At 38.4% G+C, this 20,959-nt stretch overlaps 2 protein-coding genes across 2 annotated transcripts; both read right to left on the reverse strand.

Moving 5' to 3' along the window:
• Positions 1–1,350: 1,350 nt before the first annotated feature.
• On the reverse strand, positions 1,351–2,295 carry LOC131408809 (olfactory receptor 6B9-like). Its single transcript, XM_058545860.1, has one exon. The coding sequence runs from the start codon at positions 2,293–2,295 to the stop codon at positions 1,351–1,353; it is 945 nt and encodes a 314-aa protein (XP_058401843.1).
• Positions 2,296–10,846: 8,551 nt separating this feature from the next.
• Positions 10,847–11,830, reverse strand: LOC131408802 (olfactory receptor 6A2). Its single transcript, XM_058545854.1, has one exon. It carries the CDS (start codon positions 11,828–11,830, stop codon positions 10,847–10,849), a length of 984 nt encoding a protein of 327 aa, XP_058401837.1.
• Between the last annotated feature and the right edge of the window lie 9,129 nt (positions 11,831–20,959).

Consider the following 20,959-nt stretch of genomic DNA (forward strand, 5'->3'; position numbering starts at 1 on the left):
GGTACTATTGAGATTCATGAATGCTAGATTTATTCCAAAATAATAATAATAAATAAAATGAGTAGGTCCTATTTCATTCAGGTTGAGAATTCTTAAGTAGTAGTGTAACATTATAAGAGCAATATATAAGAAAGATTAGTCCAGGAATGTTGAATAATCTTGAGAGTGGCTTAAGCCAAAATTGGAGACCAACTTTAGACTCTCACTTCAAATGGATGGGATATAGAGACAAGGTAGCTCTGCTTGATTATTTCTTTCATATTTTAGTCTCAGTTTTATCAATTTTGTAGAATTCTCCCTGGTATACCACATTTCATTACCTGGTCAGCAGGTCCCCTATGCATCTAACAATCTCTTTTATCTTAGAAATTTTGTATTTGTTTTTCACCTTACTTGTATGTAGGATATGTGTTATATTGATGTATTGAGGGTTTCAGCTCAAACATATACTGATGTAATGATAGTCCACCAGTTTGCTGATAATTCTCATGATATAGCATGGAAGGCCACAAGAATTCAAGAGCCAAAAGTCTCAAGAGATAAGTATCTACTGTAAAAGTTGCAATAATACCAATTTTTTCATCTCTTGTGAAATTATTGATCCCACCCGTGTGATGAGAAATGAGCTGATATAGTCCTGGAAGGAGGCTAAAGTTGGAAGAAGGTTATGAAATGATCTACTATATTAATATTAATGGTAGTCCATCATCACTAACCCAATGTAATCACAAACAGCATTCTCACCACCATCACTACCACACCATTGCCACTTACCATCACATATACACAGATTTTACTGACTGGATTGTTTATTTCGTCCAGGCATCAATGTTTGTTAATTAATGTGCCCCTAGAGCCACTATCATAGACTATTAGATATAGAGAGAATCTAACAGTGAATTTAGAGCTAGACTCCCTGGCTTCAAATAACAGCTTTGATATTTACGAAGTGTGCAATCTTGGACAACATATTTAGCCTCTCTTTGTGTGCTTCAGTTCCCTGATCTGTAAAATCAGATAACTAATGATAACTAACTCATAGAGGTGTAATGAGAATAAAACAGTCTAGTATGTGTAAAGTACTAATAACACCAACTTAAGTATGTAAAATATTTATTACTCTGCTATTTCAAAGTAATTATTAAATATAGAGAGTGTATTAAAACTAATTCAAGGTTAAAGCAATACATAATGTATCCTGTTTATATTTTCAATTTTTTTCTCCCTTCCTATGCTGTGATATCTTTAAGAATCTAGATCTATAGAGCAAGCTACTATGCAGAACCATGATAAGTATCATAAGGATGACATCCTTGCTAGGACACTGACTCCTCCTCAAGGCAGCAGAACTCAGCTAAGCGGGAGGCACTGGCCAACCCCTACGGTCTTTTTGATAGCGTTCTTGACTTCCTGGTTCTTAAGGCAGTAGATGAAGGGATTTAGCATGGGCGTGAGGACTGCATACACAGCTGAGATTAGTTTGTTGGAATTAAATGATGCAATAGCTCTGGGCCGAACATACATGAAAATCATGGCTGTGTAATAAATTATGACTACAGTGAGGTGGGATGCACAGGTGGAGAAGGCTTTCTTCCTTCCTTGGGTGGAGGGTATACGCAGAATGGTAGAGACAATGTAGATATAAGAAAGGACAGTGGTAGTGAGAGGGAAGACAAGAATGACAATAGCCAAGGCAAAGTCCACTAGCTCCGCTGTGGACATGTCTTTGCAGGCCAGTTTGAGGATTGGTGAGATGTCACAGAAAAAGTGGTTTATGACATTGGAACCACAAAAGGCAACGTGTGAAATGAAATAGACCTTGATCACGGTGATCATGAAACCAGTCATATAGGAGAATGCCACCAGCTGCACACAATATTCCATGGTCATGATGACCAGGTATCGGCGAGGGTGGCAGATGGCTACATAGCCGTCATAGGCCATGGCTGCCAGAAGCAGACACTCTGTACAGGCAAGCGAGATAAAGAAGTAGAGCTGTGTCATGCAACCCATGAAGGAAATGTGCCGTCTCTGCAGGAGGAATCCATCTAGCATCTTGGGGACTGTGACAGAGACATACCAGACCTCTAGGAAGGATAGGCTACTCAGGAAACAGTACATGGGCTTATGGATGGAGCCAGTGACCCACACAGTGAGCATGATGACAAGATTCTGCACTACCACCAGCAGGTAGACCACAAGGAAGAGGAAGAAGACCAGGACTTGAAGCCATGGGGCAGTGGGGAAGCCCACCAGGATGAACTCACTGACCAAAGTGATGTTTTTCCCCAACATGACTAAGAGCACTGAGAGGTATTGAAGTCTTCTATGACAGTACCGCAAACAATGAAGATGCCTATGGCACCAGACAAGAGACCAAAACAAGATAGTAAATCAGTCTTCCCTGTGAATGAACTCATAAAATAACTTCTATTGATATGGAGTCATCTTCTAATGTGAAGCACACATTTGCATCAAAGTTGTTTTGTTGTTTAATTTTTTATTACGAAAGTCTCCCAGAATCAAAATGCACTCCCACTCCTAACTGTCCCTCATCTAATGAAATACTTGAAGGTCTCTATCCGTGTCATTCCCAGATCCTTTGTTAATGAACATAGACTGATAGTCTCTCCCTTGCTGGCTCCAGACTTGTTTAATTAGGAACTCATTGCACAAAGATTTATTTTTTCCTGCCTGAAAGGAAACAAAGTTTAATATTTGAGCGATCCATTTGCTGCAGTCCTTTGATCCAACAGTTTCTTCAGAATAGAGTCTGGAAATTAAAAAATGAGTTAATTCGTATAATATTCCTTAATGACTCTCCAATTGTTTTTTGATAAAAATGGAAATGTTTTTGGTATCACACATAGGAGGCACTTGAGATATTGAGCTTTACCTATTACTCCAGCCTAATCTCTTGTTACCCTCTAAGTGGTATACCATGTTCAATACATATTCTACTAGTTTCTGCTTCCCACACACACTATAATCACTCTTGCACTTGTGTGTACTCTTCCCTCTTCGTATTATGTCCATTCCCCAATCTTTAGCTGCTGATTCAAGTGCCTCATCAGCACTTGTTCCCAGTGCACAGCCCCCTCACGCATTGAGATTTCTCTCCACAACACCACAATCTTACAAAACTCAAGGTGATGTTGGTCAAAGGATATAAAGTTCCAGTTATAAGATGAATTAGTTCTGGGGATTATGTGTACAACATGGTGACTATAGTTAACAATACTGTATTCAACACTTGAAAGTTGCCGAGAGAAAAGGTCTTAAGTGTTCTCACCACAGACAAAAATATGATAATTATATGAGGTGATGGAGGTGTAAAATAACCATATTTGTGGTGATCCTCTCACAATATATACATGTATCAAATCAACATGTTTATACCTTGAACTTACACAATTTTATATGTTTATTATATCTCAATAAAGCTGGAAAAAAAAGACTCTGTCCATCATGACTGTGAACACAATGCCTAGGACAGTGACTACAAGCACATGAATATTAAATGAATATGGATTAACAATTGAATTAATGAATCCCTTGGAGTTTTGTGGTCCACAAGAAATGGGTCAGGGGCAGATAAGTGTGATTTCAGGGTCTTTGCTGGCAAGAGGCACCAATCCATCAGGTTATGCATCTGTGGACACCCAGCTTGCACAACCAAGGCACTATCATGACAAACATGTCCACAGAGTTTGAGAACATTGGATATGATCCCTGGTCTCAGATCACTTGGTAGGTCAGGGTCTCTAAATATCAGTCATTATTGCAGGCTCTGCCTAGAGGGGAAAGAGACTGGAGGCAGAAGAGTGCACGAATATAGTACCAGGACAGGCAGATCTTGTAACGTTGGAAGGAAGAATTATTTGTGAACTAGCCCAATTATTTTAATCTGTGGTTAAGGAAATAGGTTATCACAGGTTCATCTCTTGAAAACGTGTGAACAAATGTATATCTCTATTAAATAGCAAGCTCATCCATAAAGACTGAGTTCAGGTCCCACCTTCAGACCATTGCTTACTCTTTCTGCCAAACAATTTATCCACCACCCTCTTCACTTGGCACACAGAGGGTGGGAGGCCCATCAGGGTTCACCCTGATATCCCATTGGACTAGAAGTCTTCTGGATAGAGCTCATGGCAAGCAACAGAAGGATGAGGCACTGAAATACATATTATTGGTGCACTACCTGCTTTCCATAGCAGCACACATCAGCGGAGCTCAGCAGTGCTTGCTGGATGGAGAGGAGTTATACTTTACCCCCACGCCTCCAACCAGCACCTTCACCCTGAGTAGCTCATTAGTAAGTAGTTCGTGGCCTGGTTTTTTGAAACCTTTGATCCAATGCTTTTCTTCGGGAAAAGCAAATGGTTCTGGGAGCATAAAGTAGTGAGTTTTCCCATGTTCTAGTCCCAGTAGGAAGAATGTCGAGACTTTTCCTCAGGAGATGTATAATATTCCACATCTTCACCATCAGCCACACAATTTCCCATACACTTACCTTTGCATACTGGTTAAGAGCACTGACTTTAGAAGCAGAGCAAGGCTATTGGCTGTGTCACCCTAAACAGAATATTTAACAATCATGTACTTCAGTACCCAATGCTGTAAAATAGAATAATGTTAATAATGCCTACTTCCTGGTTTATTGTGAGAATAAATGTGATAATGCATAGAAATAACATAGAAATTGACTCATGGTTATTCTCTGTAAGTGTTAGCTATTGTTATATTATGTCACACTAGACTCATACATGCTACTCACCCCTTTGTGTTCATATAAACACATGACCACTCATTCTCTCTCTGTTACTCACTTTTTTCTGTTATATTCTGGGGGAATGTAGTCAGCCAAATTTCCTGGAGAGCAGGATTATAGCATCTTTGAGGAGCTCTGAGTTACAGATTACCCATGCCTTTTTCCTATGCTCTCTCTATTGTATTGCCTTCAGATATTGAAGCACACCTCTGTTACTTCATATTCTCTTCTACTTTTTTTTGCCACAAGTGAACCTCTCAGCATGCTCTATTCTGAAGCACAGAGAAGTGCAGAATCCTCTCTCACTATTTTCCTCGTTTTCAGAACTGAGAGAACGGAGCTGTGGGATCTCTATGGTTTCCGAGGACAGAAATCCTTTCACTGTCCTATAGAACTACTTTTTTTCAGTCCTGTTTATGCTTGTTCTCAAGAGACAACATAGACACTGACAGACTTCTTCTGGAGCAAGAAGTGTATCCTTTGTGCCGTGATCCAACACCCATATGTTCCCACACCTGCCCAAATTTCCCCAGCCTCAGGTAAAGATGACCTGAATCTTCATTTCTCCATTAATTCCTGACAATATCCTTTCTTCTATTCAGTATGTTGCCTGTAGCCATTTCCCCAAGTCTCTGCTCATCCTCCTTGGAGTTTTCCTCAGGAGTCAACCAATCTCACCTGGTACCTTCAACCACTCACGGTGGTTCATCTACCCTGTCTTCAATTGTCAAGAATGGACAATTTTTCAGACATTTACACCAATCACGGGAAGGCAGTCTGGTCTGCAGATTTTTATACTTCCTGGAGACCCGTGTCTCGTCTCTGCTTAGACCACGTGATAGGTATTGCAGCACTAATACGAGAAGACAGAAGCAGAGGCAGGAGAATATATTTAACACACACATACCTTTTGCCCATGTCTTCTTCCCAGGAGGCTCACTTACACTCAGTCTCTCCTGGCTCTAGGGAGACTCTGTGTGTGCTGCCAAGACGGTGTCCAGGGGACCAGGACAGGGGAGCTGAATCTTCATCCACCTATCCATTCCTGTTTATACCTGGACCATATTTATTTATACTTGTGGGTAGAGTGTGGCTTTCTTCTCTCCCTACTTTATTCAAGGTAATGCAACACCAAATTACTCAAAAACCAGCCTAAGAAACCCAAGTGGGTTAATAAGGTAACCAATACATTCATTTGTTCATGTGTTGCAAAAATCACATTGTCTTTTATTGAGCTCTTATTATGTATAGGGCACTGTGATATACATTCTTTGGAGTAAAAACATGTAGGTCATGGTTTCTGCCCTTCAGGAACTTCTAGTATTCTAAGTAGAATAAGAAGTACACACTATAATGAATATAGAATGTGACATGAGCTATAAGAGAGGAGCAAACAAAGTGCTCTAAGAACTTCAATGAGGGAGAGATGCCTTCTCACTCAGGAGCCCAGAAAAGGTTTCATCAAAGAGGTGTCATTCCCAATCATGGCAGGAAGATAGTGTGGAAGCTGTGTGATGGGAAATAATTTTGGTTTGGCAGTCAGAAGATCTGGCTCTTAATCTAGCTTCCACCATTTTTATGACATTTGACCTTATAAAATTGTCTTTATTCTTCAGTTTATTCATCCATAGAGTGAGATAACAATAACTCCCTTGTCAACATCTTATCATTAGTTTCAAAAGTAATATATATATGAAAGCATCTAAAACTGCTTTGTGATAACTACACAAATGTAAAATACAACGTGTGTTGGAATATGAACCAGAGCCATGATCAGATCAGAAAAAATGAGGTGAGAGGGCTTTCAGTGTAGAAAGACCAGCACAGGAAAGGATACAAAGTAATGGCAGCAAGAGGTGAGACAATGGAATAATGAGGCCTCTACAGTGACTCAAGGTCACACCCACTGTCTTGGACTCCAGGAATTATTCTGTCACTTAAACATTTGTGAAGTGTGCACTGTGTGCTAAGAACAGTGTAAAGTGTCAACTCCTTCTGTCTGTCAAGTTGTCCTCTGGCTGGTGAGCTGTAACAGTCTGCTCTTAATTGTGCCTCAATAACCACAAAATCAAGAATCCAGTGTTAGAAGTTTTGCAAGAATGAAGGCCCAAGAGATAGATTTGTGTCTCTGTGAGTAACAAAAAGTGGCTGAAAGAAGCGAAGCCAAGACCTGAAAAAATGAAAGGCTCTAAGGGTCAATGTGTGACTATTTGGAATTTGATGGAGAATGATGGACATAACCCTTCCCATATTCCACCCACTCACATGCTTTGTCTAAAGGCATATGGTAAGTTGACACTAGTTCTGGAAGGGCTGAACTACTGGTCACCATGAAATGAGGCTATGGAACTTGAAAATCAGACTAGACGGTACTCCCCAAAGGAATGATCTAAGAGAAAATGAGAACACCTGTGCTATAAGCCCTCTCTTCTCTGCACTGCACGAAACTGTCCACTCATGCTCGCCTGCACCAAATGGTGATACCTGAAAGAGTATCGGTATAGTTGTTTAGAGCTGCTAAATGTATAAAGCAATAACTATGTGTCAATTATGCTTTATTTTAACTTTCCCCGTCACTCAGCTAAATTAAAATAGCATCAATGCATGAATTTCATGAGAATTAAAAATCCAGGAAAATTTGAAAAAGAGATTTCTCAATATAGACATAAGAGCCCAAAGTTTGCTATACATATCCCCATAGACAAAAAGGGACAGTTTACTGATGATGATGATGATGATGATGATGATGATGATGATGATGATGATGATGGTGATGATGAAATCACTGGAGTCAAACTCGATTAAATTATTTAGTATAAAAAGATCAATATGTTTCTTTTTTAAATAAACTTCTTATTTTGGAATAACTTTAGATTTACAGAAAAGTGTTAAAGATAGTATAGAGAGCTCTCATATTCCCCTCACCCAGTTTCAGTTTCCTCTAATATTATCATCTTACATTACCATGCACACTTTCCAAACTAAGAATCTAAATTGGTACATTATTGTTAACAAAACTCCAGGTTTTATTAAGATTTTAGCAGTTTTTCCATATCCTTTTTATATTTCAGGATCCAATCTAAGATGAAAAATTCCATTTAGGTATCTTGTCTCTTTAGCCTTCTCTGATTTGATAGTTTCTCAGCCTTTACTTGTATTTCATAACTGTAAGAGTTTTTTAATGAGGCAAAATAGGGCTTTTAGTACTAGAGAAGAATGCTATCTTTAAAATGTTCTTTTACAGAAAGGTTTTTGGATGTTTTCTGACAGTGTTCCATGTGAAATGTTAGCAAATAGCAAAATATATTGCATTATTAAGTTCAAGTAAAAAATATGTTCATTGTAGTCTAAAATTCATCTGCACAAGGTTGTAGTGGGCAAGAAATTAAAAGAAAAAGAAAAAGAAAAATTGAGACCATACAGTGAAGAAACTTGAAAGGAAGCCTGAGAAACTTGGAGTTTATTCAAAGCTGATGGGAACCAGTAGATGTTTTGAGCACAGAAGCTTCTACATTGATCTCACTTGCTCTGTAGATGTTAGTCATCTCTGGCCATTCTGGGTCTCTCTCCTATCTAAAAGACCCAATCTGGATCCAGTACTCCCAACTCCTATAATGACAAAGGAGACTGGAGACTTCCTCCAGACACTAACCTGGCAAAAGGGAGTTACAAAAGAGTCACATTATCTATGCAGTAGTTTTAAAGATTGGCAGACTGTAAAGATGATTTGAACAAACAGGATCAAATGTAACAGAGAGAAAATAAAGTCCTCTATCTAGGTTTAGGGGAAAAAATTAATTATATCAATGCGAGATGAGGAATATTTAATCTGATATTAATAGTTCACTTGAAAAATCTTAGGTTTTGTGACATCAAATTCAATATGAGCCATGAGGACCATACGACAGTCCAAGTCAAGAGAAGTGTCAACCCCACCATAGTTCACATGGACTCAAATATCTTTTCATTCATTGTTATTGAAAGATGAATGTGTGTAGGACACTGTGCTAAATACTCTTCCTATACCTGAGGTATTTGGTTTCAGATTTTGAAGTCAGAATTAGAGGTGGTTTTTTAAACATGAAAAAAGAATGCATATTATTGTAAAAAGCTTGGAAATTTTTAAAAAGCACAATGAAGGAAATCCACATCATGGTTTTACTTCCTATTAGGTGGGGTTAAACTATAAGGAGGTTTCTATAATAGCTACAGTAGTGATGCCCAGAGGAGGACACCCCCATCACAGACCACTACCCCTTTCGGGAAGTTGTTCTATGGGGACACTTGGAGATAGACTTTTTATTAACTATATCTAGCCAATTATAAATTATAATAATAAGATTCTTATAAGGTTATGTAACTGTTTGGGCACAAGTAGATATTAATATTATATTAGAACTTATAATAAGTAGGGACTAGCAAATAATGCCCGATATCCTTGTAGTAGCCTTACACATGCTTTATTAAGCAGCAGACAACTGTAGAAAGATAGGCTGTAACAACTGAAGGTTCCCACATCTGGAGAGAGAAGTTTCATGTATGCTATTGTCCTCGGGGTTCTGGGTCTGGGGTAATTGTGGTGAGCTAAATTTCTGAAAATCATACTGACATACCCTCTAACCATCTCTCTGTCCAGATGAATAAAGCTGTGTATTTTATTGGCTAAGAAATGTTTATTTAAATAAATATGTTGGTAACAATACCTTTGCAGCACAATGCAATTCAGAAGAATAAGGGGTCCATTGCACAGTTACAGGTAACGTTTTAGTCAAATTCCTTCAAGTCTTATTTAAACAAACAAACAAATAGATGACTGATACTTTTGATACTGTTACATAACCTAATCTTTGCATTTATTACATTAGGAATATTTTTGTGTCACCAGCTCTATTTAGATCATGTTATTTTAGGATCTGCATAGTATTCCATTTAATGTATAAACTGTAACGTATTTAACTAATCCTCTATTTGTGGAAGTTTAGCACATTTCCATGTTTTTGTCATTATAAAAAAAAGTGTATCTATATAAATCTTTCTCAATCAGAATGTCTCCAATACATTTAGCATCTGTAACACATATTGCCAAATTTTCTTCCAGTAAGGCTGAGCCAATTTGTACCTCCCCATACTCTAGGGAAGTATGAGGGGTTTGCTTCCTGCACCCGCCAACCCTATCTTCAGGTGTGATACACAGGCCTTGCCTACATGGCTCCAAATTATATTCATATGTTATATTTCTTCATAGCCACCATATGTTAGATACTATTCTGGGACATGGTAATAAAATGATGAACAGGCAAATGTGATCTATGCCTCCAGGGAGCTTATAGTCTAATTAGGGAGACAGAAGATTAAATAAATGACTACACTCAGCCACTAGTTCCATGTGGGCACTGACCTTGGGAAATCAGGACACGAAGCTAAAAACCCCTGTGGTCTAAGACATCATATGTTGCCAACACAAAAATTCTCAGTTTCCTGTCTCCTTACCTTGTAATTCACACTAGAATGATCGCCTCCTGGGCCCCTGTTACCTCATAAGCTATAGTCAGCGGCCTGTGGCCAGAAGAGATCTCATCCAGAAGTCTCCTGATACTTTTCCATAATGAAGCCTGCGCTTCCTTGAATGGTTTCCTCCTTCTGCCTTCCTTTTCTACACCTTCTGCCTTAGAACTAAAACCCAGGAGCAGACCTAGGAAGAGCCATTTAGAGAGACTCTAGTTCTGCATTTGTTGGCTTATTTAAATATTAAAGTGCAGCCATGTCTTCTGCTCAAAGTCAGTCCTTTCCACTCCAGCAGGAAGCAGAATTCATGAAGCTTCTCTATGCAAATTACAATAGAGCAGACAACACAGGACCAACTTCTAGCTGTATTTTGTAGCCATGTCCTGCAGAAATCCAGATGCTAGCTGTTAGCTTGTGATCCATCCCTCTTCCTCCTCCTGGACTAATTCCTTGGTGGTGCCTTTGAAACTCTAGTCTCTAATTTAGGCCCTAAGAGCTCCTCTGGACTTCATAGAAGACAGAGATACCCAAATTTAAGAGCAGTTTCTAAGACTTATCACCTCCCTTCTACACATCCCTGCTAGTTTTCCTGGGCTTAGTATCCTGGTCTTGATATAGGTGCAGAGTACGATGTAGGGCTCTCTTGACCTCTTGGTTGCGCAAGCAGTAAATGATGGGGTTGAGCAATGGTACAATGACAGCATAGAGTACAGAGACTAGCTTGTTGGTGTCAAAAGCTGACAGTGCCTTTGGCCGGGCATAAATGAAGATACTGGCTGCATAGAAGATGACCACAACAGTGAGGTGAGAGGCACAGGTGGAAAATGCTTTATGGCGCCCAGCAGCTGAGGGAATGCACATCACAGCACCAGTGATGGCCATGTAGGAGGCCCCAGTGACAGAGAGTGGCCCCAGCAGGATAAAAATGGCCAGAACAAAGTCAGTAAGCTCTGCTGTGGACATGTCAGTGCATGAAAGGTTGAGCAATGGGGAGACATCACAGAAAAAGTGGTTGATGATGTTGGGACCACAGTAAGAGAGGCGAGAAATGAGAAAAACTTTGACCAGGGAGATGCCAAAACCTCCAGCCCAGGAGCCAGCTGCCAGCTGCACACATAGCCGGCTACTGACAATAACAGGGTAGTGGAGAGGATGGCAGATGGCCACATAACGATCATAGGCCATAACTGCAAGAAGAACACACTCAGTGCAGCCCAGGCCCAGGAAAAAGTAGAGCTGTGTCATGCAACCCTCAAAGGAGATTAGCTGTCCATGGCCCTGTTTGGACCCAGCAAAGCCAGCTAACATCTTGGGAATAGTGACAGTTACATACCAGATCTCCAGGAAGGACATGTTAGCCAGAAAGAAGTACATGGGTTTGTGAAGAGTGGAATGGTTCCTAATTGCCATAATGATGAGTATGTTCTCCATCAGCACCAACACATAGCCCAACAGAGAAAGGGCAAACAATAGTGCCCGCAGTGGCACAGGAGCTGGGAAACCCAGCAACACAAACTCACTTACTCTCCCACTCTGGTTCCTGTGCTCCATGGGGTCAGTCTTACCCAATTCTCTTCAGGATGGAGAACAGAGAGTCTTCAGGAGGCAGCAGCAAGAACCCAGCCTTTGTCTTGGTGGGTTTATATTGGTAGAATGCAATGTAGTAGTGCATGTAATTCATCACTGTGCCGTGGGCTTTGCTCTTTTCCGTAATCTGGAAATGAGCTAAGACAAAAGTGGACAGAAACAAATTGGGGATAGAATAAAAGTCTATTCTGGCCCTTGGACAAGCATACATTGATAAGCACTGGGTAACAATGACGCTAGTTGGTCCCTGAAGAACACAGAAAAAAAATAAAAATAGTAAGAGAGTCTGTGCTGCCCCAACATGAGAGTTTGTCTATGAGCAGGATCATGACTTTTATACCCTGCAGCTCTTGGCATGCAGCACATGACTCACCTCTTGTAGCTTTGCTCATGCTGCAATCTCCATGAGCATGGCTAACTCCTAGTTAGCCTTCAAGTCTTGGCTCATGTGGCATCTCCTCATAGAAACATTAATTATCTTTTATGCTTTCCTTTCTCTTTCACTGGTTTGGTGAAGTTCTTCTCATTACCGTTCCCACTAGAGCCTGTGAAAACCTATATATATCATTTTACCAGCTATATAACTGCTGCTATTGCTCAGGTATATTTAAAGGAGAAACTATATGCCGTAGTGGCCCCATATGTCTTTAATGGGATAGCAAGGAGTGGATACAATTCCTTTAAAATCACATGTGTCCCTCAAATACAATATGTATAGAAAAATCTTTCCTAATTCTGTTATTCCTCTATCACAGTGAATGACATTAGCTTTCATGCAGTCACCTATACCAGAGATCTGGAAGTTTCCTAGATCTTCTACACCAATTCTCCCAACCCCAACCCCACATCCCACTTACAACTAATACAAGTCCTATCTAAACGTCCTCTTTAATTATCTCTCATGTCTGTCCCCTTTCTCCTGTCCTGTTCCTAATGCCTTGCCCCTAGTCTCTTATACCAACCAGGTCCTTGCTATTTCTTGATTTAACTATTTCAATAGCCTATAACCTGGTCTTTCTTGCTCTAGCCTCAACCCTCATCCCTTTAACCTCCACTGGTTTCTAGAGTGGAATTTTATGTGGCAATCTGACCACATCACTGACCCCAAGAGTATTCGATTTTGGAGAACACATGCAAAATCTCCCAATAAAGCATCAAAATGTATTTCCTTTTAACAATCCTAAAACAATAAAGTCATTGCCCACTACTTTCCCTTTTCTAAACAAGTCATGAGGTTACCTAACTCTATGATTTGCAAATACTCTTCTATCAAAAAGACTCAGTCCTGCTCCTAGGAATTCTTATTTATCTTTCACATTTCAGTTCGTTAGTTATCACTCTCCAGAACTACCCATATTTCTACAGGCATAGATTGTTTACTGGTATTTCTGTCTCTCCCTTTAACAGTAGTTCCTATTATAGAGTCTGCTTTAATAACTGATTAGTAAAGATATTATAACGGTTGTATGGACGCACGGATGGATCAGAAAATGGAGAATGGTGTGATATGGACAGAACAGGTGAATCGCAGGTGATAGGAATGGAATATAAAGAAGGCCAAATGTAAAAAGGAGTTGGGTGGAAATTTTCAGGAGTAGAGAATTTAAATGGATTACCAGAAAATTTGAAATAATATGTTATAAATTTGGAATAATAGGTAAGGAAAACAGACATTGAATGTAGAACAATGAGTAATATCCACAGGGACCAGATAAAACATGAGAAAGTTAGATTAAGTGCAGAGAGATTGGATCTTCTGTGGATAAAATGGATGATATTTGGGCAGCATAAATTTGCTATATAGACAACAGATCCAATGAGAGAAGATTAGGTGAAGATAACTATAATATAGAAAGGATAGACTAGGAATGGAAGATCATAAATGCTGTAGGGAGTACAGGCTGAATATGAATAAATAAAGAGATCAGCTATGAGTGGAAAAGATGAAGAAAGTGATATTGGTATAAGTATCAATAGAATGGATCAGATATGGAGATGTTGACAGGAGCTTGAGTTTTATCAGGTGTAGAGAGGAATAGAAGGACAAATGTTTTGGACAGAAAGAAAACTTGAGAGAATTGACCATTTGAAGAGGAATGCAGCAGATAACAGAATCCACTCACTTTATTCACATGTCTTTGACTCAGGGTCCTCCTAAGCTGACCAGGCTGGTTAGGAAGAGACTTAGGGAGTGTACATAAAAGAAACTTGAAGCATCAGCACAAAGAAAAATGCGGCAGAGACTCCACTTTCTCTTCCTCCCATGATCAGATAACCCTGCCAAACCAAGAAAGATTCTTCTATTTCACACCTCTCTCCTGTAGTCTCCTTTTCCCCTCCTTTGGGATGGGACTCTTTGGGATGGCTCTGAAGTGGAGCCCAAGAGACCAAAAGAGATACAAGAGGAAAAAAAAAAAGATGGGCAAAGGACAGGAAAAGGGTATGTTTGGACACTTAGGAAATAGAAGTTTATCAGGAAAGTTACATGAAGGAGAGGGTATTACAATACCCCAGCAACCTCATAGTTTCTCCCCTGGCCTTCTCCTTCCTTGTCAGTCTCCACTTCTTTCTGTCATGCCATACCCCTGCTTAAAGGAAAGCCTCACCTTTGGGCCAGGCAAGTCTGGGTTTACATCCTAGCTCAGTCATGTAATCTTGGGCAGTTTACTTCACCTCTTTGAGCCTTAGATTCGTACTCTATAAAATCGGATTAATATGCCTCACAGAGTCGTTGAGAGGAGTAAATGTTATGAATTATATAGAGGGCTCGGAACATGAAGGGGGGGTTCAACAATGCTAGACTATTTCTTCCTTTATCTCCTGAATCCATATGGGCAACATCTCTTAATTCCATGGTGTCATAGAAGGAGCGCTGAATTGAGAGTTCAGGTTTCTGGGTTTTAATTCCATGTTCGTAATTGATGTTTTGTTTAATCTAGGGTTTTGTTATATATCAGTTTATTTTCCATAAAATGATAATAACATATATTACAGGTGTTTTGAGGATTAAATTAAATAAAGTTTGTGAGAAAATTTGGCACCATATTCAGTCCATAGTAAGCAGTGTGAGTAGAGGTTAATAATGTGGGCTCCACAGTCACATTGCTTGTGTTCAACGATGTGACCTTGGGAAAATTATTTAACCTCTCTGTGCCTCCATTTTCTTATCTATAAAATGAGAATAATTCTAATACCTATCTCACAGAGTTGTGAAGACTAAATGAGTATACGGATGGAAATTTAGAACGGCACCTGGAACACAGTATTTCTCAATAAGTATTAGCTAGTGTTCAAGAATATTTGTTGAATCTGAGTCTGTTGAGACTGGAGAGGAATTATTCACGGGAATATTGGAGATGTAGGAGACGGATCTTTGAGATTCTGAGCTTAAGAGGGATTCTCATAAGTAATTGGGAGGAAACAATTCTCAAAATTTAAATAATCAGAACAAAATGAGTAGAATTGGGAAGTTATCATTGTCTGGACCAGTGTGCTGTTCATAAGCCTCACTGATCCCATGATAGGAACAAAACTCAGTGCTCCAGGAATGGAAAAGATACCGGGCAAGTCATGAGGAAGTGACCAGGCCAGAGAAAATGATGCGGCAATGAGGAGGGGTAGAGCATATAAGAATATCTGCAAATGCCTTTGAAATAAAAACCTAATTTTGAGTAGAATCATATAGACATTGTAGTAAATCCTATTTTGGATTAAAGAAAAATATGTATATGTATATGCATAAACATTATTGACATGCTATACTGTTAATTGAAAGACTCAAAGCCAGCAGCCGCTTGAATTAGTATTGATTCAGTTGATATGGTAGGATTATCTCAATGAAGAATGTTTGCATAAGTTTAGATGTATTGAGGTTGACATCAGTTTGCTTTTGGTGATTATTATCAGCCAGCAGACTACATCAACAGGCTAAATAAAATGAGCCATAATCCATTCGAATATATGCACTGTTTAATCCATTTGATAAATTCAACACCTATGAGGATAGAGGGGACACATCCTTAAGATAAAAAGTACAGGTCCAAATTCCTTTATTCAAAACAAATGAGACACTTGGATTTTTCAAGTTTTAGAAAGGTAACATGCTGCATATACCATACATTTCCTAACACTTCCAGAGATTTCTGAATCAGCATCCTATAATCTAACTCATTAATATCTCTACTGCAAAACGTAGACTATTTTTACAACGTGGAACAAGTAAAAACTATACATAATCTCATATCAGTTCATAACAGATTCTGTCATCCAATGAGTTTAGGCCCCAAACTTAAGAAAACATGCTCAATTTCCAAAGCTGCTTCGAATTTGGAACTGCAGATAAGGGCTTGTAGAATCTACATCTATTTAAAACCAAATACATATACCAAATGGGGAAGCATCAGATATGTTCTTATTAAAACAGAAGATGGTGGGGCCAGCCCAGTGGCGTAGTGATTAAGGTCATGTGCTCTGCTTTGGTGGCCCAGGGCTCGTGGATTCAGATCCTGGGAGTGGACCTACACACCGCTTATCAAGCCGTGCTGTGGCAGGCATCCTACATATAAAGTAGAGGAAGGCGGGCACAGCTGTTAGCCCAGGGCCAATCTTCCTCAATAAAAAGAGGAGGATTGGCAATGGATGTTAGCTCAGAGCTAATCTTCCTCACCAAAAAAAAAAAAAGAAGATGGCAAAAATATTCTTTACTCCCATTATTTCATTTTGCTGTGGCAGTTTTTGTCAATACAATACAACATGAAAGAAATGAATAATAAACATTGAAAAGACAGATGCAAAATTATTTGCATATATGATTATGCTCATGAAAAAGGAGTACTAAACCAAAAACTGTTAGATAGTTGTAAGAAATTCTATAGAAAGATTATATTATCACACACAAGGTAAAGACATGGATACAGGCAGGATACAGAATATCTTCAGCACGAGGATCCTCATGTTGCCCTTTTATAGGTAGACCTATTTCTCTCCCGCCCCTGTCCTTCCCTTCAGCCCTGGTGACTACAATCTGTTCTCCATCTGTTTACTTTGCCTTTTCAGAAATGATATATAAAAGGAATCATACATTATATAATAATTTGGAATTGGCTTTTTTCACTTAGCATAATTCTCTGGAGATTCGTTCAGGTTGTTGTGTGTATCAATAGTTCATTCTTGTTTCTTTATTGCTGAGTAGTATTACACGCTATGGACGTACCTCAATTTGTTTAAACATGCACCAGTTGAAGGATATCTGTGTTGTTTCCAGTTTAGGCTATTATGAATAAAGCTGCTGTAAACATTTGTGTGCAGATTTTCATGTGAACATAAGTTTTCATTCCTCCGGGATAAATGCACAGAACTATAACTGCTGAGTCATATGTTAATTGCATGTTTAGGTTTTTAAGAAACTCCCAAACTGTTTTCCTGAGTGAATGTACCATTTTACATCACCACCAGAAATGTATAAGTGATAGAGTTTCTCCACATCCTTGCAATCATTTGGTGTTGTCATTTTTTTTAGTATTTTTGATAGACGTGTAGTGATATCTTATTGTGGTTTAATTTGCATTTCCCTGATGGCTAATGGAATTGAATGTCTTTTCATATGTATATTTGCCACTTGTATTTCACTTCAATGAAATGTCTCTTAGTGTCTTTTGCCCAACTTCTACTTGGATTGTTATTGTTTTTTTTAACTGGTGTTTTGAGAGATCCTTATATGTTCTAGACCCTAGTTTTGTACAGTTTGAAAATATATTCTCCCAGTCTGTAACCTATCTCTTGATCCTGTAAACAGAGTCTTTCACAAAGGAAAAGTTTTTAATTTTGATGAAGTCTAATTTATCAATTTTTCTTTTACGGATTTTTTTTTGGGGGGTGTGAATTCTAAGAATTTTTTTGTATAGCCTTAGTTCCCAAACATCTTTCTCCTATTTTTTTCTCAAAGTTTTATAATTTTGCATTTTACATTTCAGTCCATGATCCATGTTGAGTTAATTTTTGTATAAGGTGTGAGACTTGGGTCTAGGATCATTTTTCTCATCCATGGATGCTCAAATGTTCCAGCACCATCTGTTGAAAAGGCTTTTTTTCCTCTAGTGAATGACTTTCCACACTTTTTAAAATTCAATAAGCATATGTTTATGTGTCTACTTTTAGATTCTCTATTCTATTTCATTGATCTATGTGTCAATGTCTCTATAAACAATAGTCAGTCTTTACTACTACAGCTTTTATGATGTGATGAAGATGTTAGCTAACAGGTAATCACATTGCAATATATAAATCTATCAAATCAACACATTATATAGCTTAAACATACACAATGTTATATGTCAGTTATATCTCAATTTTAAAAAAAAAGAAAACTGAAGAGGAGAAGAAAAGTCTCATGCTTTTGCTGTATTCTTCCTTCCTGGGGTTTCAAACGTTTTTTTTTAATCCATTTCCTTTCAGTTTAGAGAACTTCTTATAGCCATTCTTTAAGGCTATAAACATATAGCCTTATGTTTATAGTCTTCTGGTAACATATTATCTTAGTTTCCCTTCATCTGGGAATGTCTAGATTTCCCCCTCATTCCTGAAAGATATTTTCACTGGATATTGGATTCAGAGGTGACAGTTTTTCCTCAGCACTTGAAAACTAGTGTGCCCCTTCCTTCTAGCCTCCATGGTTTCTGATGAGAAATTTCTCATTCAGTTGTTTTTCCCTGTAGGTAAGTTGTTTCTCCCTTGCTGCTTTCAAGATTCCTTACCTATCTTCAGTTTTCAGAAATTTTTCTCTGATATGTCTCGTGGATTTCATTGGGCTTATCTTGTTCAGGGTTCACTTAGGTTTTTGAATCTGTAGATTGGTCTTTTGCCAAATGTAGGAATTTTCAGCCGTCACTTCTTCAAGTACTTTGTGAGCCGTACTCTCTTGCTCCTCTCCTTCCTGGACTCTGACAACCTGAATGTTAAGATCTTTTGTTATAGTCTCACCAGCCCCCTCCATTCTTTCCTCTGTCCCCTCCATTCTGATGTTGTGCCCCTCCACTGAGCTTTTTTATTTCCTTATTTTATGTTTCAGGTTTAAAGTTTTCATTTGTATCTTCTTCCTATGTTCTATTTCTTTGCTGAGACTTCTTATTTTTTCATTTAAGTGTGTTCATAATTCCTCTTTATGATAGCTACTTTAAAATAGTTATCCATAATTCTAACATTTCTGTAATCTCAGTATTGGCATCTCTTGTTTGTTTTTTATCTTTCAGATTGAGATCTTCCTGGTTCTTCATATGATGAGTAATTTTCTATTGAAACCAGTATATACTGGGGATTTTCCTGTGAGACTTGGATATTATTTAAACCTTCTGCTTTAGCGGGTTTTCTTTGACATTTCTCCTATGTGACAGGGAGGGATATGGCCTTGTTATTGCCAGGTGTGAGTAGAAGTCATTATTCACCCTCCATTGACATCCAAAATTAGATCTTCTCATTACTGCTGGGCAGGGATGGAAGTTCCAGCTCCCTATTACTCCACTAATACCTTCCTAGGAGGACCAAGAGTACTTAGTTACTCCTCCTTATGTGGCCTGTACTGATACCTCAAAGGATGACCTCGTTACTGCTGGATGGTGGTGAAAGTCTTTCCTCTCCACTAGGCATGTTCTGACATAACCTTAGCATGAAGAGAGTGGGGCACCTTATTACTGCTGGATGGGGGTAGAAGTCCAAGCTCTCCACTGACACCTGGTGGCAGTGGGGCAGTGGAGCTCACCAGCTCCCACTGGGAATGAAATTCCTGGCTCCTTATCTTGGTGAGGGTAGAAGTCTAGATTCCACACTCAATCTTTTCTAGTATGGGTAGGGACAGGATCACAATTTTTTCTATTGTGTCTGGCCGGAGTAGAGTGGTGGTTGTCTAAAACATTTCTGTCTTGCTAGGAAGTCCCATTCCTGGCCCTTTAGCTAGAGAGAGCACACTTTGGTTGGGGGTTTTTATTTGTACCTGTTAGCATTTTCAGATTTCTGGCTTCTCCAATATCAGGTCTAGGATATATAAAGCCAAAAGCAAACCCAGGAACTCATTACCATTTCATTTCTTGGGCCACAAGGTCCCTAGCTAGTCAGCCTTCTTTCCTCCACCTTTCAGAGTCTTATGTTTGTTTTATATGTAATGTCCAGAGTTTTTAAATTTGTTTAGTGGATGGAATCAGTAAAAGTGGACAATCAACTTTTACAGAAAAATAATAATAATGTGTCATGAAATTTATCGAATATGTATAAACAAAATGTATAATAGCAGTAGCACCAAAAAAAGAGTTAAATAGAAGTTTACTTTTATAAAAATGTTACACTATACAGGAACAGTTATGTTACTTCAAGGTAGATTTCTACATGTTAATGATGCATATAGTTATCCCTAGGGCAGATACATAAACAGACAAACAAACAAATAATTCATAGAAATAGTTAAAATGCCAAGGGAGAAGGAAAATGCTCAATTAAACCAAAAGATGGAGGAAAGAATGGCAGACACAAACCCAACCAAATTTAATTTTGTTTAGTCTATATTAACTGAAGTCAATGTTTATACTGCCAAATTTTCACAACAATAAGCAATTACTTTAATGTAATTAGCAAATCATTATATAGTGATCTATGTCTACAAAATTTACTCTGTAGATTACTGACAATAAGTGAATAGTAGTATTACATTGTGATGTTTATCATGATAAAAATACTTGTAGATTAAAATTGGGCACTAAATATTTCCAATATTTAGACTAAATATTCTTATAATATTTAGACTAAATATTCCTGTTAAGAGGCAGAGATTGTCACTCTGGATTAAAAAGCATGACCCAAATATATGCTGTCAACAAGAGATGCTTTTTAAATATAAAGACACAAATAGGGATGATAAAATAATGGAAAAGTAGTATATAAAGCAAACACTAATCACAAGAAAATTGAAGCAGCTTAGATAATAGACTGTATCAAGAATTTTCAGAAAAGAAATATTACCAAAGAAAAAAGAAAATGATTTCCTAATACTAAAAAGATTAATTCATTACATTGACATAACAATCCTAAATGTAGGATGCCTCTAATAAA

The sequence above is a fragment of the Diceros bicornis genome, chromosome 7, assembly GCF_020826845.1.
Source record: "Diceros bicornis minor isolate mBicDic1 chromosome 7, mDicBic1.mat.cur, whole genome shotgun sequence".
Lineage (NCBI taxonomy): Eukaryota > Metazoa > Chordata > Mammalia > Perissodactyla > Rhinocerotidae > Diceros > Diceros bicornis.